Raw genomic sequence first — 24,478 nt, forward strand, 5'->3', positions numbered from 1 at the left:
GAAAGGCACTTTGCACCATGTAGCACACATAAAATGTTCCAGGCTGCAGAGAAAAAGTTGATTTGTAAAAAAAAAAAAAGGTTTATCAGGCATTTGGGAGCAGTTAAGTAAGACTTCTTCAAGAATTGGCTATTCTGTTGGCAAAAATTAAGAGTAATTTTGATTGGTAGTAATACATTGGCAGTGGTTGTTTACTCATATGAATGTGCATAACCTGTCATAAATAAATTAGTAATTTTGACTTTGTGCTAAGTGATCATTTGTATGCCACACAGCAACAGATGTTGTAACTGATTTTCTTCATTAGTATATGAGACAATGCTGTGACAGGGCCAACCTGATAGCACTCCAGGCACGAGTTCACTGGCTTTGTTATTGCATATTTGTGCTGCAGCAACAGGCTACACCCAGCCCCAGACGTTAATAACACCACTCTGCGTCAGGGACCCTCACTATTCAAATGTCAATTTACAAAAAAGAAAACATCGCAGTTGTTCAGTATCTACACAAGGCACTCAAGTAAACAAAGATGAAACGCATCTTATCTCACTTTAACTTTGAGCAGACTTTCCCAAAGGCTTTGATAGTTTTTCTATTAAATGTCATCTGTTTTTGCCTCAGTTGCTGTTCCTCTTTCTCTGTGCATGGGACCCAGACTCATGCCAGAGAGTTGTGTTTTTTGGCAGAGAGGAGGGAATGACGTCGACAGGCGTGGTAATAACAATGAGAACACTATTAAGTCCAGACTACACAGGCTCTCTGGTAAAAAAAAAAAAGAAAAAAATGTGGAGAAAAACAGGGTGTGGCAATAAAATTTGAAATGTATGTATTGAAACTCATACCTGAAGTGCTTTAATTGAAACTTTCACTCGAAGTGAAGCAAATTAAACCACATAACTACGGTAGAGGAGTTTCCTGTGAGTCGGTTAGTGCGCAAAGAGAATCCGAGCAGTACAGTACATAGGAAATGACTCATAGGAGTTGAACTGTTAGCGTGGGTGTGTGCGCTATTAAAACAAGACTCAGAGTCCTCCGGGTGACTCACTCTGATGCTCGCTTTTCCATGCTGAAAACCAGCACGGATTGTTAATCAGATGAACTTTCGGGAATTGTGTAGCCGACAGCGAGCAGCTTTTTACCCGCCGACAACATGGCTTCAAACGCTCTCTGCGCGCTGTGCGGACTTATTATAGCGACTGTGATCAATGTATACGGTGTGAGCGCACAGAAAAGTAAGTAGTATGAGTTTTTATATTTCAACAACTATTCTTTTTTTTTTTTGTAAAATGAAACCTAATGTATTCGTTTAACTATGATTACAAAACATGATGTTTTTCATTTCTACATTTGATTTATGAACATTTGTTGGGTATCCTTGTTTCTGTGAACATGGATTAGAGTCTAATGATTTGGTCTCCCTATAATGGAGTCATAGTGGGTCTGCTTACAAAGCCGCTTCCTTTACCAGCTGCATTTCTCACCGGTTCCGCATTCCGATCGCCTTATTTCACCCCATCCATCCGTGTCCCTCGGTAAGGACACATAGACAGAGTGCACTGCCTGTGTCCATTTCGCTCAAAGATATGTTTTTACTGTCTCAAACCAACTCCAAAAAAGACAGTTTTTGACTTGGTTTCCACAATAGTTTGAAGTTTGGATTTAATCCCAGTGGAGAACACCAGACTCAGATTGCACTGGGAACCTAAAATCTGAAATAATAATTGCATGGGTTAGGAATTTCCTCAGGCATTGAAGTTACCAAATGCATTTTAACTCACTAAATCAAAACATGCTTGGTTAAAATCCTATCGTGTGAAAACATAGCTACATCTGGACATCAGCTGTTGGTCCACCCACCCCCTTCCAGTTAATGACAAAACACAGCACCCCACACCCTAAAACACACTTTGTCATGCTAGGTGCTGAGATTTGCCAAGGTCTTCTGCTCGGGGAACACAGAAAAATGGCTCCAGACTTGTTCTTGTTTGCCAGATTTAAAGTGCTGAATCATAAGAAACTTATGTGGTAGGCAAATGATAATCCCTGTTGCTAAAATATAATGCTGACTGATGGTGTTTCCATTCATGCATGTGTGAAAAAGGTGTAGTAACCCATTAGAATAAATCATGAGGAGTCCCACTGAAACACCCAGCAGAATCATTTCTTTCTTAAACTTAAAGTTAAGAAACATGGTTGAGATTTAATCAGCAGTTTCAGGTAGTTATCTGAATTGAGCAACAAACGCTCCGCTTCGGTGTGGTTTTGGTTTGGACGGAGGTCAACTAGCAGTCACAGCTCAGTTCCTCTCTGTGCCCTTTTGAACCCTCGAGCGGGAGACAAGCGGGATGATGTCGGACTGAAGTCATCAGGAGAAATGCTTACAAGAACTGTGACACATTGTTGCTGTGACCACAGCTATAAAATGAGTCAGTCCAGCTCTGCAGGCGGGCAGGCTGTGGAGGATGGAGAGTCTCCAGGGGCCTGAGCATGTGGCTGTAACATAACCTGAGAGTTAGAGGTCAAAATGCTTTAAAAATGACTTTTTGAGCAAGTGCCTTTTGGCTGCAGCTGGCTTAATAATGACTTAGAATCACTGGTTAACAGGTATTTCAGTTCCACCAAAGAGACATATACACATAGACTTCTTATATGGTTTCCTTAAGACTAAAGAGGTCAATTGTTTAATATTTCACAAAGATTAGAGGAACGTTAGCGCCACCTTAACCAGCAACAACAGTAAAATGCTACATATGCACTGATGCATCAGTATTAACAATCCAGTGTCATATATAATAATTTATCATCCACAGGGGATGTTTTTCATAATAAGAGTACTTGAACGCACATTTCGCTAATAATACTTCTGTACTTCTACTGAAGTACTGTTTTGAATGCAGGTCTCTTACATGTACTGGCATATTATTATTTTACAGAGTAGTACTAATACTACATTGTAATTAATAACAGTAGAAAACATATTGTAACCCTCACTTGGATGTCAGAGTTCAGACCATTACTTTATATTGATTAATTGCACTGTTTTGATAAATGATGTGCAGCACTATGTTCAAACCAGTCCTGAGTATTTACACTGAAAAAAGAATGATGATTGTGATTACACACAGATCTCGAGAATATTTTCTTGTTTCATTTACGTGTAACCCTGTCATGTCTGGTATAGTTTCCCTAATCTCGTTAGCTGGAATTTGTGTCGTAACACTGTTTTTAAAAAGTTGGTGTGTCAGCTCCTCAGCTTGATGTTGCAATTTTCATTACCTGGTTTTGTTTTCATTGAAGCGGTCCACAGTTTCCGACACGTCCATTTAACTACTTTTGGTTTGCGTCAGACTCATCTCTCTGGTAGTTTTGGTATTGCTTTCAGTGGTGAGCAAAGCAGCCAGTTTGAACATGACATTTATCACAAATAATGACTCAATTTAGGCTTGGGGTGGTTCCTTGTTATAATGATGGACACAAAAGAAGTTGTTCATGCAACTACACGTGTGGCACTGAGTAGGAAGAAAGATTATCATTATCATTATTTCCTTGTTACGCTATCTGAAACTTTGGTATTGTTTCATTCATCCTAGAATAGGCTGCGGTCTGTGTAATATTGTTTTGTGGAGGTCAGCTGGATGTCACAATATTCACTACTTGATGCATGACCATGGGGGCAAACGTGCCTCTTAACCAAAGCCAGAAACCAGCAGAGCAACCCTACATTATTAAAACACTAAAACATTCTCTACTGTACACACAGCTTGCAATTAGTGTTAAGGTTAATTCCTTTTATTTATCATTTGGTAAGTGCACAGCTTTGATTGTTCAGCTGTCTGGCTGCCAAAAGAAAGAGATGAAGCTTTCCATTGGGTCCACGGAGGGAGACGTTTGTCTCTCAGAGCTAAACCACTGACAACTTCTTTCTCACGTTCGTTTATTCTCTGGAAGTCACACACGCACACAGTCACAAAACAATTCGAAGGAAGCACTCTGTGAAAACACATCCTGCTCTTCACGCACTGCCTGTTCATGTACCAGAAGTAACTGAGTAATTCTCTCTTGCAATCAAATTGCATCAGTAAGAATTTCCCACTTTCATTTTATGAGAACATGAAAACCAACAAGTTCCTCACAAGTACTCTATTATATGATTCCAGCTCTCCTGCGAGTCAATTGGTTGTGATTTTATTTTATTCCAGAATCTTGCAAATGTATGTGATAAAATTGTATGTCATAAACAAGTCATAAAAGCAGTCATATGTCATAAAAATGTCATAATATAGTATGCCATAAACATTTCATAAAAGTCATATGTCATTAAAATGTCCTAAAACAGTCATAGTTTTGTATGTCATGAAAAATTTCATATAAATAGTAAAACTCAAAAACCGTACAGTATGTTGAAAAAAGTGATTAAAAAGTCATAGTATAGCATGTCGATGAAATTGATAAAAAAGTCATAGTATTGTATGTCGAAAAAAGTGATAAAAAAGTCATAGTATTGTATGTCGACAAAAGTGATAAAAAGTCATAGTATAGTATGTCGAAAAAAAGTGAATAAAAAGTCATAGTATAGCATGTCGAAAAAGTGATAAAAAAGTCATAGTATTGTATGTCGAAAAAAGTGAATAAAAAGTCATATTATAGTATGTCGAAAAAAGTCATAGTATTGTATGTTGAAAATAGTGATAAAAAGTCATAGTATTGTATGTCGAAAATAGTGATAAAAAGTCATAGTATAGTATGTTGAAAAAAGTCATAGTATAGCATGTCGAAAAAAAGTGATAAAAAAGTCATAGTATAGTATGTTGAAAAAAATCAGTATGGTATGTCGATAAAATTGATAAAAAAGTCATAGTATAGTATGTCGAAAAAAGTCATAGTATGGTTTGTTGAAAAAAGTGATAAAAAAGTCATAGTATTGCATGTCGAAAAAACTCACAGTATAGCATGTTGAAAAAAATGATAAAAAAGTCATAGTATAGTATGTTGAAAAAAATCATAGTATGGTATGTCGATAAAATTGATAAAAAAAGTCATAGTATAGTATGTTGAAAAAAAGTCATAGTATGGTATGTTGAAAAAAAGTGATAAAAACGTCATAGCATGTCGAAAAAAGTCATAGTATAGCATGTCGATAAAATTGATGAAAAAGTCAGAATATAGCATGACAAAAAAAGAAAAGTGAAAGGAACACAACTGTTCTCCAAATCTATTTGTAGTCTTCAGTCCTGTAGGACTTACATCTAGTTGGACCACTCAGGACTGGAATACACAATCTTCTGTCTTACAGTCATTCCCTTATCACCATAGGATATGTGTTATGTGATACACAAGTCTGTGTTTTTCTCTTAATGTAACTTTCCTCACAACTTACTGAAACATATAGGATTTGAACCCTCAACCTTCTGTCTTCTAATCATTCAGTTATCTCTCCAAGCTACCTGACCAATCAGAAGAGTTGGTGATTTGGGTATATTTGTCTCTTTCACTTAGTGTATCGGACCTCAAAACTTACTTAAACATATGGGATTCAAGCACACAACCTTCTGTCTTCTAAACGTTCTCTCATCACTCTAAGCTATAGGACCTGACAGAAGACTTCATGATTATATATATAATTATATATATATATATATTATATATTGGACCTAAAAAAAAAGTCTTCGTATAGCAGGCCTCCAAAAAGTCATAGTGTTGTATGTCGAAAAAAGTGATAAAAAAGTCCTAGCATAGCATGTTGATAAAATTGATAAAAAAAGTCATAGTATAGTATGTCGAAAAAGTAATTGTATGGTATGTTGAAAAAAGTGATAAAAAAAGTCATAGTATAGTATGTCAAAAAAGTGATAAAAACGTCATAGTATAGTATGTCGAAATAAGTCATAGTATAGTATGTCGATAAAATTGATGAAAAAGACATAGTATAGTATGTCAAAAAAAGTCATAGTATGATATGTCAAAAAAGTCATAGTATGGTATGTTGAAAAGAGTGATAAAAAAGTCATAGTATTGCATGTCAAAAAAAGTGATAAAAAAAGTCATAGTATATAGCATGTTGATAAAATTTATGAAAAGTCATAGTATAGTATGTCGAAAAAAGTCAAAGTATTGTATGTCGAAAAAAGTGATAAAAAAGTCATAGTATTGCATGTCGATAAAATTGATTAAAAAAAAAGTCATAGTATAGTATGTCGATAAAAGTGATAAAAAAGTCACAGTATAGCATGACGAAAAAAGTGATCAGAGAAACTGAAAGGAACACAACTGTTATCCAAATCTATTGGTAGTCTTCAGTCCTGTAGGACTTACATCTGGTTGGACCACTCAGGGTTGGAATACACAAGTTACCTGACCAAAGAGAAGAGTTGGTGATTTGGGTATATTTGTCTCTTTCACTTAGTGTATTGGACCTCAAAACTTACAGGATTCAAACACACAACCTTCTGTCTCCTAAACATTCTCTCATCACTCTAAGCTATAGGACCTGACAGAAGACTTTATGATTATATATATACAATAATATATATAAATAAATATATGTATTGGACCTAAAAATAAAAGTGATAAAAAAAGTGATACATAGTATGCAAAAACATGGTGATACATAAGTCATACTACAGTATGTTGAAAAAGTCATAGTTTAGTATGTAGAAAAAAAATGATAAAAAAGTCAAGAGTAGCATTTCGAATAAAGTCAAAGCACGTCGATAAAAATGATTAAAAAAGTAATATTATAGCATGTTGAAAAAAGTTATAAAAATGTATAGTATAGCCTGTCAAAAAAAGTAATAAAAAGCCATAGTATAGCATGTTAAAAAAGTAATAGTATAGTATGTCAAATAAAGTCTAGTTGTCAAAAAAAAGTCATAGTACAGTATTTCGAAAAAAGTAATAAAAAAATCATATCTATAGTTTGTCGGAAAAAAGTGATAAAAACGTCATATTACAGCATTTCGAAAAAAGTGATGAAAAAAAGTCATAGTATAGCATGTTGAATAGAGGATGGAAGAGTCATAGTAAAGTATGTCAAAAAAGAGATTAAAAAGTCATATGATTGTATGTCGAATAAAGTGATGTAAGAGTCATAGTATAGTATGTTGAATAAAGTGATAAAAAGTCATAGTGTTACGATTAGGGAAATTGCAGGCCCAAAAATGCAGAGACAACAGGGCAGTGGTGAGCTTGAGGATTTAATAAAATAAAAAGGGATACAACAAAAGTGTTCTCATGGCCTTGCTCTACATCATAATATTTCATATAGGCTATATATAGGTTATATATTTCATAAATCATAAAAAATGTTTTGCCCTCAAACCTAACTAAACTGTTATGTTTTGTTGTGTGCAGGTCAGTGTGGCAGGTTAGAGTTTTGGAACCCTGATTTCGATGTCTGTGTGCCCTGTGCATCATGCAAGCAGTACCCAAAGACCCCGTCATGCAACACATGTAAGACAGTGAATCGGTAAATGTATTTATCCAGTGATATCCTTTCTTTCGGTGTTAAAGTTCTTTTCCTTCAACCAATAGGTAACCAATTTGTGGATGAGACATCTGACGTGTGGAAAATGGCAGCCATTACCAGCTTCTCAGTGCTGGCTGTGGTGCTGGTCGGCGCTGCGCTGATTATCGGGGTCATGGTGCATCGACGCAAGTCACACAAACGGCCTCTACGTGGTGAGATTCTTTAAACGTGAAATCTGATATTATTCACACTGGAATATGTAAATAAATATACATATTTCACCCTAAAAAAAAAGAATGGTTGAAATTGAAAATAGTGTTCTATGTTCTTAAACTGAGACTGTAATTCACTTTTGTTTGGCAAAATAAAATTGTAGTGTCAAATATGGTCTAAGTGTGTCCAACACGAGGTTGAAAATAAGAAATTGTCGTGAATCATTAATGCAAAATTTTGTAATTTTTGTATTCGTATTCAGTTCCCTTTTCTGGTATGAAAGCTTTGCAGCTGTGTCACAAACCATCAAAATGAGTATTGTCTCTTCTTATATATACTGTATATTTTTTACAGAAGCCATTTTAACGTGTCACATTAGGAAAAGCACAGTCACAAACAATTACATTAATTTCATTTAGCTGCTTCAGTTTGAGGGTCCTGTATTGTGACCCATAACAGAGCAAAGTTAATGTTATTAGTAACACCTGTGCTATTCCCACTATGACATGTCAAAATGGCTGCTGTGAAAAAGGCCTATTGCAGACATGTTAGATATGCAATCACTTTGCTGGGATGCTAAAAATGCTAATTTCTGTCTTGATTTATTACAGAACCCATTGAAGAAACTGCTGGGCCACTTTATCAAGCTTAAACATTTCAGTAGGTATAATTTTCACTTTGTCACACAAGGGTTAGACCAATATATGAATTTGAAATACATACTTTGATGAGTTAACTAATTCAGCCAGTGCTGGTACATTTTGGCAGTAAAAACCCCCCAACTAAATCCATGTAATTTTTTTGTAGTTATTTGAATAGATTTGGCATGTAACAATGACTAAAGAAAGTGTTTTAGAGAAGTGCATTAGATCAAGAACCAAAAAAGTATGAATTTTGAAAATGAATATGATTTTCTTTTGCACCTTAATGTTGTAATTAAAGTAATAGATTCATTTTTGGTTCTTTCACAATTAATTTGGCATAAAGTCAGATTTAATGTAAGCCACCAGATATCAGTAGCTTCAATCTAGTAATATCAATATCAATTTAAATGTGAATCTACTTTTGTGACTGTAATCGCTGTCATGGCCCCCACAGCCTCATCTTCCTCTGGAAACAGATGTGACAGAACCAAGGAGCAACTGGTTCAGAATCCGGATGGAGGAACTTCTGGACCATGGACTGTATACTCTGACTGCAGGGTATCTCTTCACCAGAATTGGACCATTTTAATTTATTAGACTGTTGAGAGAAGAGACGTGCTCAGATCTCACCCTCAGTGTTGGTCCGACAGCGACCACAGGAAGGACTCTCACACCTCTGTATAGTAAAAGCAATATATATAGTGGTATCATTCTCACATATTGTGCCTTCATATTCCACTTAATTAATGTTTTGGTCTGGAAGACCTTTGTCGGTTTACAGATGTTTGATTCGAAAAGAAATACTACAGTACTTTCTTCAGAGAGAAATTCTGTATTGTATTTCCCAGCAGGACTCCGATGAATGTAACACAGCTACTGCTGCCTGCTGGGCGGCAGTTTGACCTCCTGCTATTCAGCGGGGTTAGACGGGTCATTTACCATAACAGCCTCTTAAAGATAAATCACATGTGAACTGTTAGGCACATTAAGGCCATTTGAATGTAGCTCTTTAACAGTAGGTGAAATGTATTCTAGCCTCCGTCCCTGCCAGTACCTGTGTGTACCTGCTCTTTTAGTCACCTGAGCAAGCTGTTGATTAACAGTCACTGTTACTGGGTCTCCTGAGATCAACACAGACCCTTTATTGCAGGTTATTACAATATTGTCTTGTCTTTTTTAATGTTACTATGTTTTAGGAGATGTTAGCTGGACTTTCCTTTCTATCACAACCTCAGAATTCACACATTACTTCCCTAACACTTGTAGGGCAGGATGTTTGAAACACTAGACACACAATATCCCAAACTGCTAACATGTGTTAATGTTGCGAGGAATGTAGTGTAGTGAAGGAAATGACCCCTACAGCACTTTAGGTGGAGCTACACAATCACTATGCTTACTCAAATTCTGACCTGTCGAATCGTTTGAGATCTGAAGATATATGTCGAGATGTCGGTTTGTTATTTTGTAGCCAGTGAGAACCATGGTGGCCAGGGTTGTTGTTTTCCACCTTCTTATAGTACGGGATGTTTTCTATCTTCAAAGCATCAGCACTATGTGGTTACCGACATTTTTAGGTGACCGACAGTGTTTATAGGTCATATTTTGGATCCGTCTGCTTGTGCTTATACCGCTTGCCCTCTGGCAGGAAAATTAGGGAATTAGTTAAAATACAGACACTTCCTTTTTTTTTTCTCTTTAGATCTGTATATTATTTATTTTTTTAAGTATCTTGCGGTGTTGTTTTGCATCAACTGCGAGTGACAAGCACATTTTTAAAGGGACTCCAGTGAGGATTTTTGTTAAACTTCCAGCAGGCCAGCTAATGATGATACTGAGCAATGACTAACATTTTCCCCTTATTTCTCTTGCTTTCTATTTCTAATTGTATATACTGTACATGCACTGGCTTCTTTTACTTAATGCAATCTTATAAACTGCTCTGTGTACCAAATGTATTTTCACAATAAAACAACTTCCAATAATAATGCAAGTCTTGTTGATATGCAAAGTGCTCTGTTTTCTGGTATGTAACATTTATCTTAAGCATCTCAATATGTACAGAGAGATAACACACATTCAGTATCATTTGGAAGAATATGGACAAAAAACACATTGTACTTTCCAAGTCTTTTAATTCATTTCAACTACTTTCATTTAATAATTTGCTTATATTCTATACTAAGTTCTAACAAAGAAGTAAAAATCTACGTTTCAGAGTGACAAAATAGTTATATAAATATGAATTGAGAGCAGACATTTTTGAGCACTGGAAATCCAATAAATCAGAACATGTGGTATATGCTTTTTTATTACACGATAGCTAATCTAGCAGTTTTCTCCTGCTGAGGAAAATCTGAATGTACATAGATCCAACCAATATTTTCCTTCAAATATTTACAGAAAGAGCTCTGAGATTAACACAAGCCACAAATACCAGGCTGTGATTGTGATCAATGACAGAGGAGTGAATATGTTAAGTGCCACAGGGAGATTAGATGGAGAACATTGTAAAAATAAGTTGACAGTTTAAACTCAAATGTGCAGGTGTCGTTACGTGTAGGCTACCGTGGCATTCAAATGTTACAGTAAGATAATCTAAATCGTTACAATTAATACATACGATTTTATATCATGTCAGAAAATGGCAAGTTGCCATGGTCTGTCAAGGCTAGTGTCAGTATACTGAAACTGCTGCACTTGATACAATGGTAAGACAAAAACAAACGAGATGTACTTGTTCATGCACTGAAACAATACTTTCAGCATATTGCTTAAATATTACGACCCGCAAACTAGCTGAGGTGAACTATTGAACAGTCGACTCTTTGCCTGTTGGAACCCCGACAGACGACAACAGGCCGGTTATAGACTTCCTGTCCTCCTTAGGCTACAAGTGTCACATCTACAAACGTGCAAATATAACTCTGAAAACGAGAAACTGCAGAGAAACGACCGTTTTCTGGAGAAAACAGCTTCTGCAAACTAAAAACTAAAACCTTAAAATTGATGCTTCATCCATTCCATTTGAACTGATAACTATCTCTATCATTACAGTGTATTATCTACAATTAAGCTGCATGAGGCAAGTAGCAGTTGCTAGGTAGGCAGGGCTTTCCATGAGGTATTTCAAACTTCTGACCAGTGCCAAACATACATGAAATGTAATGTATAAGGCATAAAGAAAATCTAATTTCAGACTAGATTATAAAAACAATGGCCATGTGTTCTCTTAAGCTAGATTTCTGATAAGAAACTACTTAAGGAACAGCAGGCACATTAGACAACTTGGCAAAAAAAAATCAATAATTGCACATTTTTCACAGAGCGTAAAGTGTTTCATGAAAAGGACAGTGAAGATGAAACTGGTTTGTCCTTGTTAATCCATAAAGCCCTGGTATGTTTGTAGTAATACTTGTGCTTAGCAGAATTTCTTTAAAAAATACAGTCACTATATGGGATTGTAACAAAAGCCTTTGTGAGGGAAGAAAATTCATGGAGACAAAAAGGAACCACTTTCACTTCACTGTTGCAATACTTCTGTTACCGACTGCTTTAAGACGTTTTAACGGTTGGCGGTTGAAAAGGTTCACAAATCAGAAAATAGATTTAAATTAAAAAAAATCTAATTATGTAATGGGCAATATAAAATCAACTTTGTGGTTTACATTATATAACTAGAACAGTGAGAGAGGAGTTTTGTTCACATTAAAATGCTACAATTGACTTACATTTTAGGCACTGGCACTTCAACATAACTGATGCTCAAAGATTTTAAGATGGATGATAACTCAACAGCATGCACTGCATGTGGCACTGCAGCTAACTGTTGAAGTGACTTTGACAACCATTACATAGCTAAATTATTAGTGTTGAAATGGCACAATTTTAAAAGAAAATGCTCAGCTCAGAAACGGATTATCTACAATGTTGTCCACATCAGGTATGTTCCTTTTGAAGGTTTACCCTGAGTGCTGCCAGTAATGCTTGGCTCATTCATTCCTGACTGTTGTAACGAGAACCAAAAAAGTAAATACAAATCGACTGATGGCGTTCCTTAAAAGGCTACATGAGTTTTAGAAGATTTTTTTTTTTTTTAAAACAACATTCATAAAAAGCTTTTCTACTAAAATATGCACATAAAATAACAGGAATAAATTATTAAATACATCCATTTTTAGCATACAATGTCACTCGACGTGGTTATTATTAGCAGTACGACTATTAACTTGATAATATGATTTAAGTAAATCACTTTGCCACTGACCTTTGGACACACCCAGAGGTATTTGACTTAATAACAACAGGCTTGCCCTATGTGAGATCCAAAAGGAAAGTGAGCAGTCCTTTGACGCTGACGGCAAAGCTGACGAAAGGATTCAGAGATAAATATAGTTTGTATATTTTGTTTCCTAAGGAACTTACAGAGGCACTGGACACAATTAAACATAGCATAAGAGGATAAATAACTATTAGAACAGTACTGTGTTAAAAAATAAAATAAAAACATGTTATCAGTGTTAATGTTCTTAACATGGACCTGGGCTGCACTGTTCACTTTGGTTGGTTGGTTTGTCATTGAGGAATGAGCTGCGACTAATATCATCAGCCGCCCTGTATTGTGGGATCCTGTGTATTCATGGGAAACATTCAGGCCTTATTAAAAACCTGACCCATAAACCCTTTGGCGACGTTTGAGTGATGTCACCATCTGTTGTGAAGGTAAGACAGGAAGTCAGTAATGAAATGTGCAGGTCTTCAAAGGAGATTTTGTCAGGACCAAGTGGCACTTTCTGAAAAAAATAAATACTGTTTTACAATTATTGATAGAGGGATGAATAACCGAGGACCGGCTGTCCTCTTCTCTTGTACGCTCCGGAATCTGACTTCAAAGGAAAGACCCCATGTCCAAGTCCATAAACGCGTTGGCATCCATGCTAAAAGAGGAGTCGTAGGCCTGGGCGTTCTGGTGCATCTTCTGATGGTGCCGCAGGTTGGACTTGCTGGAAAAGCTCTTGTCGCACAGAAGGCAGGCAAAAGGCTTCTCTTTGGTGTGGATTCGTCGGTGGCATATGAGCTGAGTGGACACGCGGAACGCCTTCCCGCACTCAAGACATTGGTAGCGCTTGGGCTCCGTATGAATGCGTCGGTGGTTCTTGAGAGCCATAAGGTTGGTAAACTCCTTCTGGCAGATGGAGCAGAAGAAGGAGCCTGTCTTGTGGCTGTTCTTGTGGTTGAGGAGGGAGCCGGCGTGGCGGTAAGTGCGCCCGCAGTGCTCGCACACATGGCTCTTCTCCTCTGTACCAGCAGACTCGTTACTCTTCTGTGAATGAGCGATGCTTCCTGGAATATGGGACAAAGGTGGTGGAACCTGCTTGTGCACCCCATCCATCACTAAGGTCTGATTTATTCCTGAGTCCCAGCAGATGTTGCCATTTACAGGTTCATCCACGCCTTGTTGATAGAGGTCCTGAGCCCTGTGGTGCATGTCCTGGTGCTGCTGGTAGCTGGCTGTGTTGGGAAAGCTCTGCTGGCAGGGGCTGCAGACCACAGACCGGTCCTTAGCGTGCACCTCCATGTGGCTCTGTAGGTGTGCGACCAGACAGAAGGTCTTGCCACACTCGGGGCAGCAGTGACGCCTCATCTGGGAGTGTATCTGTAGAGTGAGAGGGTCAGGAAATGTCTGGAGACACAAGGTACAGTGGTGGAGGTTTTCGGAGTGTGTCTTTTTATGGTTGAGGAGAGAGCCAGCGTGGCGGTAGGAGCGCCCACACAGGTCACACCTGCAGTAGGGATATGTTAATATTCAATGCCTGATATTACGCCATAACTAAAATCATTTTCCAAAACAATGAACGCTTAACTATATACCATTATAAAAAATTATTATACTTTCAAAATAATAGCCTGACCAATACTGGATCTGATACCAATACTTTGAAATTACAATAACGGTTGGCTGAGATATTTTTTTGTTGTAAATATATTTAATTGATTTTCAAAGTTTTTATCAAACAAGAGAAAAAAAAATACAAAACATGGAATATATTTGACTTCAATTCACCTAGTCATCCCCCAACTACAAAGAAGTTTCATCAAATATGTTGACAAATTGAAATCCCCATTCCCAACCCTACCACCCACCCACAGGATTACAGCTCACAAAATCCATTCAGGTGAAGAAAGAAAAACAACATAACATGATATCTTTGAGCCAATGAGAAAAGGACAGAGGAGTGTGTTGCTTCCATTTTGAAAAATTTGCAGGGAGTGTAATGAAAGCTATAACCACATAAGCTTTATTTGGTAAGAAAGCACAGCATTTCTTCAATGTTAAACCAAAGAGTGCACAGACTGTGTCAGGGTCAAATTGGGTTTCACACAATTCACTAAAAGCTTTAAAAATATGTCAAGACAGAACACGAGCATTAAGTCTACTGGCTGGCCTCTACATTTAGGGCATAATGGCTCAATGTTCAGATCAATCTTTGCCAATCTAGCATTAGTGAAATGAACTCTAAACCACTTTCAGTTGTATCAAGCCATGTTTAGTCGTAGTAGAGTCCCGTTGGTCATCCGTTAAACATTGCTTGAAGAATTGGTGCCAATTGAAGGGAAAATACGTAAGCCCGTCGGGGTCGGGCAACTTATTTGGTATAGATTTAATGTCTGCAATAATTTCAGGAACCAAAATGCCCACACTCAAATTGGTGTTTTGTTCCTCTTGCACGGTGGGAATAGTCAAGTTTTTAAAGAGGTGTGTGTGAGTGTGTGTGTGTGTGTGTGTGTGTGTGTGTGTGTGTGTGTGTGTGTGTGTGTGTGTGTGTGTGTGGGGGGGGCGAGGTTATTGCTGCATTCTGCTTTATTTATGTTATCATGATCTATAAGCATCTGTCCTGTATGTGACTGAATCCTTGTGATTGATCAGGTGGCAGCTGCTTGACAAGCTTGCAGAGACAAAAATCTGTTGGCCATATCTCCAAAATTCACAGACATTGTGTCTGGATTTCAAGTCAAGTGTTGCCTTATCATTAACAATAACACATTACAAAAACAAATATTGTTGATAAGGATTCTTTCAATTTGTTAAAATTAATTATACCTAAGATGTGTACTGTGTGGGACACTTTACAGTTGAAAAATAAAAACTTGTCAGTAAACTTTTCTTTAACATTTTTGTACAACAATTTCTGGTAACTTACCAGCCATGAGCTAATCTATCAGTATGGTCAGGACAGCTTTGTTAAACAATATTAAAAAAAATATATATATATATTTAAAAACGTCCCCATAATGACTAATAGACAAAACAAAATGTACATACTCAGTTCAAAATCAGACAGTAACTCACATGAAGCACTTGTCTCCCCTCTCTGACTGCTGGACTCCAGTTCTCGGGGAGTTCTCCTGACCTCTGCGGCAGCGGTGCCTCTTTAAGCCAGACCTGCCCTGGAAGCTCTTTCCACATGCAGGACAGCTGAAGTGACTCGCCACCCGGTTGTGGATCCTCTGGTGGTTGTGCAGGATACTGGCGAGGCGGAAGGCCTTTCCACATGTGAGACATGCATACTTTTTCTTCTGTGTATGGATGCGTGTGTGATTGCGTAAAGCCATGGGGTTAGTGAAGGGCTTAGAGCAGAAGGTGCAACTGAAGTGTCCTGTCTTGTGGGTGTTTTTGTGGTTCAGGAGTGAGCCTGCATGACGGTAGCTGCGATTACATATGTTGCACGTGAAAGGGCGCTCCACTTTATTTGGAGACATGTTTCTTTGTGCATCAATGCTGCCTGATGGTCCATCACAGGTGTGGGCTGTCAGTTGGTCAACAGAGAGAAAGACCTGCTTACATTCCTTACACTTCAACGCTCTAGATTTTAGACCCCTCCTGCCTGCGGCCACATCCTTTCTGATGCCTGCACAAACATGGGCCAATAGCTGCTTCTTTCCCCTAAAGCCTTTTCCACAGTTTTGGCAAGAGTGCTTTTTATATGCAAAGTGGGTGCGCAAGTGGTTCTTCATTGCTAGTTGATTGGAGTAAGTGTTGTTACAAACTGAACAGTAATATTCACCTGTTTTATGGGAGTTCCTGTGGTTGACTAGACTTCCTGCGTGGCGGTATGTACGCCCACACTGGTCACAGGCAAAAGGCCGTTGGTCACCCGCATCCTCTAATTTGACTGTAGTCTCACGCTTTGTTTGTCCTCTTTTCCTTCCAGGCAGCTGCTTGCAGCGCCGAGACAAAGTAAAAGCCTGATTGGCATTTGAAGTTAAGGACTGCACTTCTCCGTCTGACCTGGGCCCATTCATCTGCATGAGGGCCTGGATCTGGTTGTTGAGGTCCTGGATTTTAGCTTGGTTCTCTTTGTGCCTTTTCAGGTGATTCAGTAACTGCTTCTGAATTTTGAAGGCTTTTCCACACTCATTGCAAGTATGCCTGGGGGAGGAGACAAGGCATATGGTTAATTCTGTTTTTACCAAACAGGGGGCCATGATGACAAAACAAATCGCAAAAAACAAAACAAAAAAACAGAAACTCTACAGGCAACTCTTTACAATTATTCATAATTTCCAACATGTATTCACAGTTTGCAACATGAGTATTTTAAATGTTATGTAAGAGTTTTAAATGTATTAACGATGTGTATTCTTGCTAGAACTAACCTCTTAATATCAAAGTGGGACCTCTGGTGGTTTTTAAGGGCCAACAGGTTGTAGAAGCGCTTCTGGCAGACGAGGCATCTGAATACACCGGTTTTGTGGGACTTTTTGTGGTTAAGCAGGGAGCCTGCGTGTCTGTATGAACGCCCACACTGATCACATTTGTACTGACGATCTTCGGCATCAACAGTTTCTTTGACGTGACTTGTGTCTTCATGCTGGGCAACATCATTTACATTAATTTCCTCTTTACCTTGTGTGGACTCATCTGTCCTCTCAGCTGTGCAACCATGGTTCTCAAGATTATGGTAGCTGGTGCAGAAGATGCCACAGCTGCCACAGATGATACTCTGTGCTTCCTCCTTGCCTCCAGGCACATCACTGTTGTTCATATGTAAATGAGTAGCATTATCTACCTGGTCCTTGTTGTGTAGAAGCTGATGAGTTATCAGGTCCTGCCTATTGGCAAAACTTTCCCCACATGTGCTACAGATCATCATCTCTCCGGTCTCATCATCTTTCACTTCTTCATGGGAGGACATGGAGGAAGGCCCTGAGCTTGCAGGAGTATCGTGGGACTGTGTGTGGCCTCGGAGATGGCTCCTGAGAGCCATCATGCTAGTGTAGCTGTTTCCACATAAAGAGCACTGATAAAGATCTCCGTCATCATCATCCTCCTCCTCAGCATTATCACCTTCTCCGCCACCATTCAGCTGATCACTGTTCATATTGTCACGGAAGTTCTGTTCAAAGTAACTTGGGCCGTGGCTTTCATTCAGACCATGGAACTCAACATGACTTCCTGGATTTCCAATGGCACAGTGATCATTGTCCTGGAAATGTATATTACTGCCATAGTCACTGCTAGTAGTGTCATGTTGCTGCTGTAGCAGTGGGCAACTGTGAGACTTAATCCCTGCAATATCTGCAAATGTTTCACCACAGTCTGCACACATGTGTCTCTGCATCAGGTGTTCGTTGTGAGGTAGATGCACAGTCATATCCTGGGAAAAGTTCTGATTAAAATGCTCATGGTACAAAGCTCCATTGTTGTGTTCAACTCCATTCTCCTGATCCATACCAAGCACAGGGAGAGTGTGATCATCATCCTCCTCCTCCTCCTCCTCCTCCTCCTCATCTTGAGAGGAGAAGCTGCCCTGCTGGTTATCCAGAGTCAGAGGCTCTGAGGAGAGCCAGTCTCCCTCATCGTTGAGGCCAAAAGATGACTGAGCTTTGTGGAGACGAAGATGACTTTTGAGGGCAGCCAGGTGAGGATAGCTCTTTCTGCAGAAGGAACATTGGTAAATCCCAACCTGATGTGACCTCTTGTGGTTGATGAGGCTCCCAGAGTGCCGGTAGCTTTTACCGCATATATGACACTTGAAGGGACGCTCGTCGGAACCTACAGTTGAAGTCTCTTCCATTTCAGTTGCACGGTCAGTGTTTTGAGCGTGCTTCAGGGCAGGATTGAGAATGCTCGTGTCTATGATTGGGGGTTCTCCCTGAGTGCTACTGGAAGGTGGTGTTTGATTGTTGGAGCAGTCCGAGTACACCTGACTGTTACTTCTAATCTGCTCCTGTGGCTGATCAAAGCCTAAATGATTATCTATTGAGGATACTGAGGGAACATTATTTATAGGAGATGCATAAAAATTTGACTCAGGTGAAGCAATACTGCTGTCATATGATATATTATGGTTCTCTGACACGGTATCTTGAAGGCCAAACGACAGAGATGAAGAGTTATGCATTTGGATGTGTTCCTGGAACTCTTCATCATTGGGGAATAGTACCTGACACAAATGGCAAAAATTTCCTGGATCATCCTGGCTCTGAGGTGAAAACTGGTCCGGTGGTACGGCGGTGTGTGACCCACCCATTGAATCAGGGTCTGTCACACTTCTTGCCTTGTGAGATCTCTGGTGGCTGTAGAGTGCCGCCATGTTATTAAACAGTTTGAAACACACTGTGCACTCAAACATTCCCACTTGGTGAGTCTTTTTATGATTGGTCAGGCTTCGATGGTGTATGTATGATTTGTCACACAAATCACATCTGAAAGGTCGATTTGCTGCATCCTCAGAAGTCTCAGATTCTGCGTTATAAACAACCTCTGTCTTGTCCTCAGCAGGGCTATTTTCTGTAGAAGTCCCAGCACTTGCAGACTGCTCACTGAGATGATGTGGGTGATCATTTTCAACTTCATGTGTGGAATAGTCCATATCTACCTTTCTAAACGACTGCTCCTTTACTCGCCTGGCAAGGTGAACCTTCTCATGGGTAGTCAGTTGTGTTGCCAGACGAAAACCTTTCCCACATTCGGCACAGGAGTACTTTTTCTGTGAAGTGTGGCTCCGGAGATGACTCTTCAGGGCCAAAGCATTAGAGTTTTCTTTACCACAGATGTTACATTGAAAAGTACCTACTTCATGAGTCTTTTTGTGGTTAGCTAAGCTACCTGCATGCCTATAACCACGTCCACATTCATCACATTTAAATTTGCGTTCTTCCTCTTGTTCAAGATGAGCATCCATGTGCTTAAGCAGACTGGGCATATTAGGACATACAATGCCACATTGTTTGCAAGGGAAAACTTTTTTCCTGCCAGTGTTTTGCAGTGCCATTACAAGATAGCAATTGAATGAAGAGCACCAGACACAAAGTGTATGAATATGCAGGAGGGAAATGCATTAGATGCCTGGTATTGTCTGTATACAAGAAAGATAGTTCTTTACAATAAGGTCCAAGGAGTGTCCAGGGAGGTAACACAGTAGAAGATGTTGAGAACCAGTTCCACACACTTAGGAGAGTGGCTTGATTTTAGGAGAAGCGGGCAAATAGAGCTGTTGAAGACAGAAGAGATGCCAGTTAGAACTGTGGTGAATACATTAGCAATGTATGTAACAGTATTCAGTTTTATGCAATGAGTCGTGTAGATGTTATATGAAGCTACAAATATCCTATTACTCATTATTCCTAAAGATATTCGTTTATTCTTCAAACAATAGTTCTACACTACAAATTAGCTAACTGTTCTCATAATTGCTATGCCTTAAAAAGGTCTGTTCACCGATTTAAATTTGTAAAAGTTAATACATCTTTAGAAAGAACCACCACGATGCGGTAGTTTAAATGTGTCACTGGCAGCAGGTAACCAGCATCATGGGCAGACTTATTAAGTTAAATGCAGTTAGCTAGAAACGGTATCCAGCCTGATAGCTAGCTAGCTACATCTCTGCACCAGCAGGCTAACTGCACTAGCAGGCTAACTGCATTAGCTAACATTATGTCAATAAACCGGGAAACGCCTCTCTACATATTTACTGTCATTGCAAACACCAATTTTCTTCGACATTATAAACAAAACTATAATGAACATACTCGTCCAGGTTATAAGGAAGAGCGGGGAGATTACTACGGCCACATTTATATAACGGAACACTGGGCAAACGTTAGCGCGCTCCCAGCTAGCATCTTCATGGCTAACGTTAGCTAAACAAACATTGCACCAAAAAGCCAAGAAGTCGTTTTGAATGCGGAATCACAGCGTAAGCAAATACGTCGAATTGAATACCTGTTGCAGTACTGGTTCAATTCCATCATCCAAAGATATATTTCCATTCATTCTTTAAAAAAAGGTTATTATTGTGTAAAGGGCAACCCCCTTTTTCCAATTGTCTTTTTTTCATCCATCCCCATTTCCACATTGCGCTTGTTGCTAGGAAACAGGAAATGTGCAGCAGAGAAATGCTTCCCTCTCGGAAGTAGCTAGATAGGCTAAAAGCATATAAGACGAGTTAATAGAAACTGCGGCGAGCTTAGCGTTTAAGTAACCACATAGCAATCATTAAACTCAAATAAAAACAAATAACTTAAATGTTCATCTCAATATTCTGCTGCTGGTTTTCGCAAAACACCTAACGTTAACGTTAAAGCACATTAGCTAGCTAAAGTTAGCTAGCTAGCTCTGCCGTTGACTTATGAGCATTGTACACAATCTTCGCTTCAGCTTGGCACGTTTCCTTAATGAATAATAACTAACTTTAATAGAACTACCATGTTTTACCATGGGTTTCTAATACATTTATTATGTGTTTTATATTTCTATTTACTCCTTACACGCATTAAAACGTTGCACACTTGGCTTGCAGAGAGCTTTCGTCATCATGGTCCTAGAGCCGTCCCCCACCCTGCAGACAGTCAACAGCAATCACCGTCTCACAGTAAATGCTGTCGTGTACCGAGGCGCCAGGTATTAATGTCCATATACAGGTAAGAAACCGTTGTTTCTCTAATGCACACACGATGCAAAGAGAGCAAATTTTAGCCAAATCCATCCCGCACAACCACGTTCATGATGGTGACGACACTGTCGAGTGAATTGGTGCAGCTGGACACCGGTCCTAGAGCCAGCCATTTTGAGTTTGTTTAACGAGAGAGCTAACGAAAATGAATACGTACATATCGTTTCTGTTTTGTTAACTCCATCGCACTGACTCGTGATCTTTGATCCTCGATTCCGGTCGGGCACATGTCAGTCACACAGTGATTTCTGTCATTGCATCGCCAACTTCCTCTGGCATCAAAGCGGTTAGCTTATTGTCCCTGAGGTCCTAATGCCAGCCATTTTGTGATTTAATGCACACCCACATACATATGTATTGTTATAACGTTATACAGATTTTTTTTCCTGGTACACTGTCACTGACGATCTGCTATCCTAATTCATATCTGTTATAGACTTTAGCCTGATGTCTGAGGAACAATCTTTCAGTCTCATATTCTTATTCTTATGATTTGTTTATTTACATAATTATTACAAATATTATTTTTAATATAATCTATTTACAGATATAAAGATGGCCTCTCCTCAGCCTGGCAGCCCACCTCTTGCAGAGCAGTACACCCCTCCTGCACAGGACAAAGGGAGCCAACAAGAGGAAGAGCTGGTGATGGATCAGCCTGCAAAAAAACGTGGCAGAGGCAGACCTCCAAAAGCCAAAGCTTCCTTCAAATGCTCTGCATGCACAGAGGCTTTCAGGAGTCTGTCATCTCTGCAGAGCCACAAGCTTTCGGCACATGCAAAGGACCGTCAGCAACAGCACTCATGTTCTCAGTGTACTAAAACATTCTCGAGCAAGGCTCAACTCTCAAAGCATGAGCGCACTCACTCAGCCCAGCGTCCCTTTCAGTGTCCCGACTGTCACAAGGCTTACAAGACACCCACAGAGCTACGCAACCATAGCCGCTCTCACACTGGGGAGAAACCATTTGTATGCACAGAGTGTGGTAAGGCCTTTATGCAAGCTATATGCCTGAGGATCCATATGACACAGCACAGTGGAGAGCGTCCTTACTCCTGCCGTCAGTGCTCTAAGAGCTACCCCACCCTGTCTAAACTAAAGGTGCACTTGCGCTCTCACACAGGAGAAAAGCCATACTTCTGTGCTGAGTGCGGTAAGAGTTTTGCAGATCCCTCTGTGTTCCGAAAACACAGAAGGAACCATCAAGGCCATCGGCCGTACGCTTGTGATGAATGTGGGAAAACGTACACAGAGCTGAAGGACCTGAAAAACCATGAGCGCTCCCACACTGGAGAAAAGCCATATCTGTGCTCAGACTGTGGCAAAGCCTTCTCCCGCTCCTCCTCCCTGGCCTGCCATCAGCGCATTCACTCCCAGAACAAACCCTATCAGTGCGAGCAGTGTGGTAAAGGCTTCACCCAGCTCTCCTCCTACCAGTCTCACCTCCGCACTCACTCTGGCGAGAAGCCTTTCCTCTGCCCACAGTGTGGCAAGATGTTTTCTGACCCCTCCAGTTTCCGGCGCCACCAGCGTGCGCACTTGGGTTTCAAGCCTTACCCCTGCGATAAGTGTTCCAAGAGGTTCCGGCAGCCAGCTGATCTGGCCGTGCATGAGCGTGTTCACTCTGGAGAGCGGCCTTACAAATGCCAGAGTTGTGACAAGGCCTTTGTAGCATCCTGGGATCTGCGGCGCCACATGCTTGTCCACACAGGTCTTAGGCCCTTTTCTTGCACTGAGTGTGACAAGTCATTTGCTGAGCGCTCCAGCCTCAACAAGCACCGACGTGTGCACTCTGGAGAAAGGCCTTTCAAATGTGAGGAGTGTTTGAAGTCTTTCGTGGTGTCCTCAAGCCTTCGCAAACATGAGAGAACTCACCTTGCTGAGCAGTCTGAGCAGCAGCAGCAGCAGCAACAACAACAACAACAACAACAACAACAACAACAACCGGAGACAGAGGCCGGGTCAGCCTCAGGCTTTACTGCCCACACAACTCTTCCGCAGTTCTCCTGTACTCACTGTGATGCTACATTTGGAAGCTGGGATGAAGTTCAGGCACATGAAAATCTTCACTCCATCGACTCCACTCCTGTGACTGTTACCAAAATCGTATCCATGGGCTCACATGTCTGTGAAACCTGCCAGGCAGAGTTTGCACAGCTGGCAGACTTGCAGGAGCATGAGAAGCAGCATCCCAAGCCGAGACCTCATGCTTGCAACAGTTGCGGGAAAGGCTTCCTCAACAAATCTGGACTGCGTAAGCACCAGAAGATCCACTCCACCAGCAAACCTCACAGCTGCCCCCACTGTGGCAAAGCTTTCCTGTTTGCTGCATACCTTCGCAAGCACTTACGGACTCATGCAGATGCTGCCCCGACCACCACACAACTCAGTGACATAAACATTATTCATACTGACCCGCTTCCCTCTCCTCCACCCCCCAGTGAGATTTCCTCCTCCACTGTTGAACCCAGCGCCATATCCCTAACAGTTCCAGTGACTGTACCTGTGACTGCTTTTCAGTCTCTGCCAGAGTACTTAATCAAAGAAGAGGGACTTTGAGCTTTTTCTTTTTTACTGTTTTTTGAATTTTTATTCCACAAATATTTAGCTAGTGGCCTTCAGTCTATTTAGATGATGGGTCTAATGAAGTGTTATTTTTCAAGAAAACATTTTTTCAAAAAGCTCAAAATAGTCTCCTTCATGTAAATTATCAGCGCTTTGTCACTGTGTTGCATTGCCATTGTATTTGACAGATGTAACGTATGATGTTCATGTTTTAAAATACTGTATATACTGTACTATAAGTAGCCTATCATGAAATTATCTTATCTGCTGTAATCTCTGTTGTAATCTTCATACAAATGTGGTGTTGCAAACATGTATGCTGATCACTTAAAATGTAATTTCAGGTATGTCTTTTATAATGCTTTTTACATGACAGCCTGTCTTGAAATCTTTGAATTTACAACAATTTGTACCTGTTTTACTGTGTATTTATCAGTATCATCTAATACGGTATTATAACATTGTCGAGTAAAAAGGAAAGAAAGTCAATGGCATTCCAAAATGTTCAATCAGATGAATAACATTTTATACCAATAAAAAAACGTGATGTATAAAAAGTAGTAATGTGTTTGTGGTCTTTTTTTATGTCCTCGTGTACTATATCCTGGGCACGAGCATCTTAAATGTTGAAG

General features: G+C 39.7%; 3 protein-coding genes across 7 annotated transcripts; 2 read left to right on the forward strand and 1 right to left on the reverse strand.

The window, feature by feature from the left end:
* The first annotated feature begins 872 nt into the window (after positions 1-872).
* si:rp71-1c10.7 (tumor necrosis factor receptor superfamily member 12A) lies at positions 873-10,310 on the forward strand. Its single transcript, XM_028568007.1, has 5 exons — positions 873-1,232; positions 7,351-7,449; positions 7,531-7,677; positions 8,290-8,338; positions 8,777-10,310. Exons 1-4 carry the CDS (start codon positions 1,151-1,153, stop codon positions 8,328-8,330), a joined length of 369 nt encoding a protein of 122 aa, XP_028423808.1. The 5' UTR covers positions 873-1,150; the 3' UTR covers positions 8,331-8,338; positions 8,777-10,310.
* Positions 10,311-12,406: 2,096 nt separating this feature from the next.
* On the reverse strand, positions 12,407-21,604 carry znf646 (zinc finger protein 646). 5 transcript variants are annotated; one of them, XM_028567051.1, is made up of 5 exons: positions 20,552-20,740; positions 16,981-19,820; positions 16,389-16,753; positions 15,674-16,130; positions 12,407-14,105 (listed from the first exon to the last, which is right to left on the reverse strand). In XM_028567051.1, exons 2-5 carry the CDS (start codon positions 19,599-19,601, stop codon positions 13,211-13,213), a joined length of 4,338 nt encoding a protein of 1,445 aa, XP_028422852.1. In that variant the 5' UTR covers positions 19,602-19,820; positions 20,552-20,740; the 3' UTR covers positions 12,407-13,210. The 5 variants fall into 5 exon arrangements, with proteins under 5 accessions (XP_028422852.1, XP_028422851.1, XP_028422850.1 ...); XM_028567050.1 differs by lacking the exon at positions 20,552-20,740 and adding an exon at positions 21,439-21,604 and having other exon boundaries at positions 15,674-16,753; XM_028567049.1 differs by lacking the exon at positions 20,552-20,740 and adding an exon at positions 21,097-21,422 and having other exon boundaries at positions 15,674-16,753.
* znf668 (zinc finger protein 668) lies at positions 20,851-24,406 on the forward strand. Its single transcript, XM_028567053.1, has 2 exons — positions 20,851-21,249; positions 21,829-24,406. The coding sequence occupies exon 2, from the start codon at positions 21,837-21,839 to the stop codon at positions 23,838-23,840; it is 2,004 nt and encodes a 667-aa protein (XP_028422854.1). The 5' UTR covers positions 20,851-21,249; positions 21,829-21,836; the 3' UTR covers positions 23,841-24,406.
* Positions 24,407-24,478: the final 72 nt, after the last annotated feature.

Source organism: Perca flavescens, chromosome 21, assembly GCF_004354835.1.
Source record: "Perca flavescens isolate YP-PL-M2 chromosome 21, PFLA_1.0, whole genome shotgun sequence".
Lineage (NCBI taxonomy): Eukaryota > Metazoa > Chordata > Actinopteri > Perciformes > Percidae > Perca > Perca flavescens.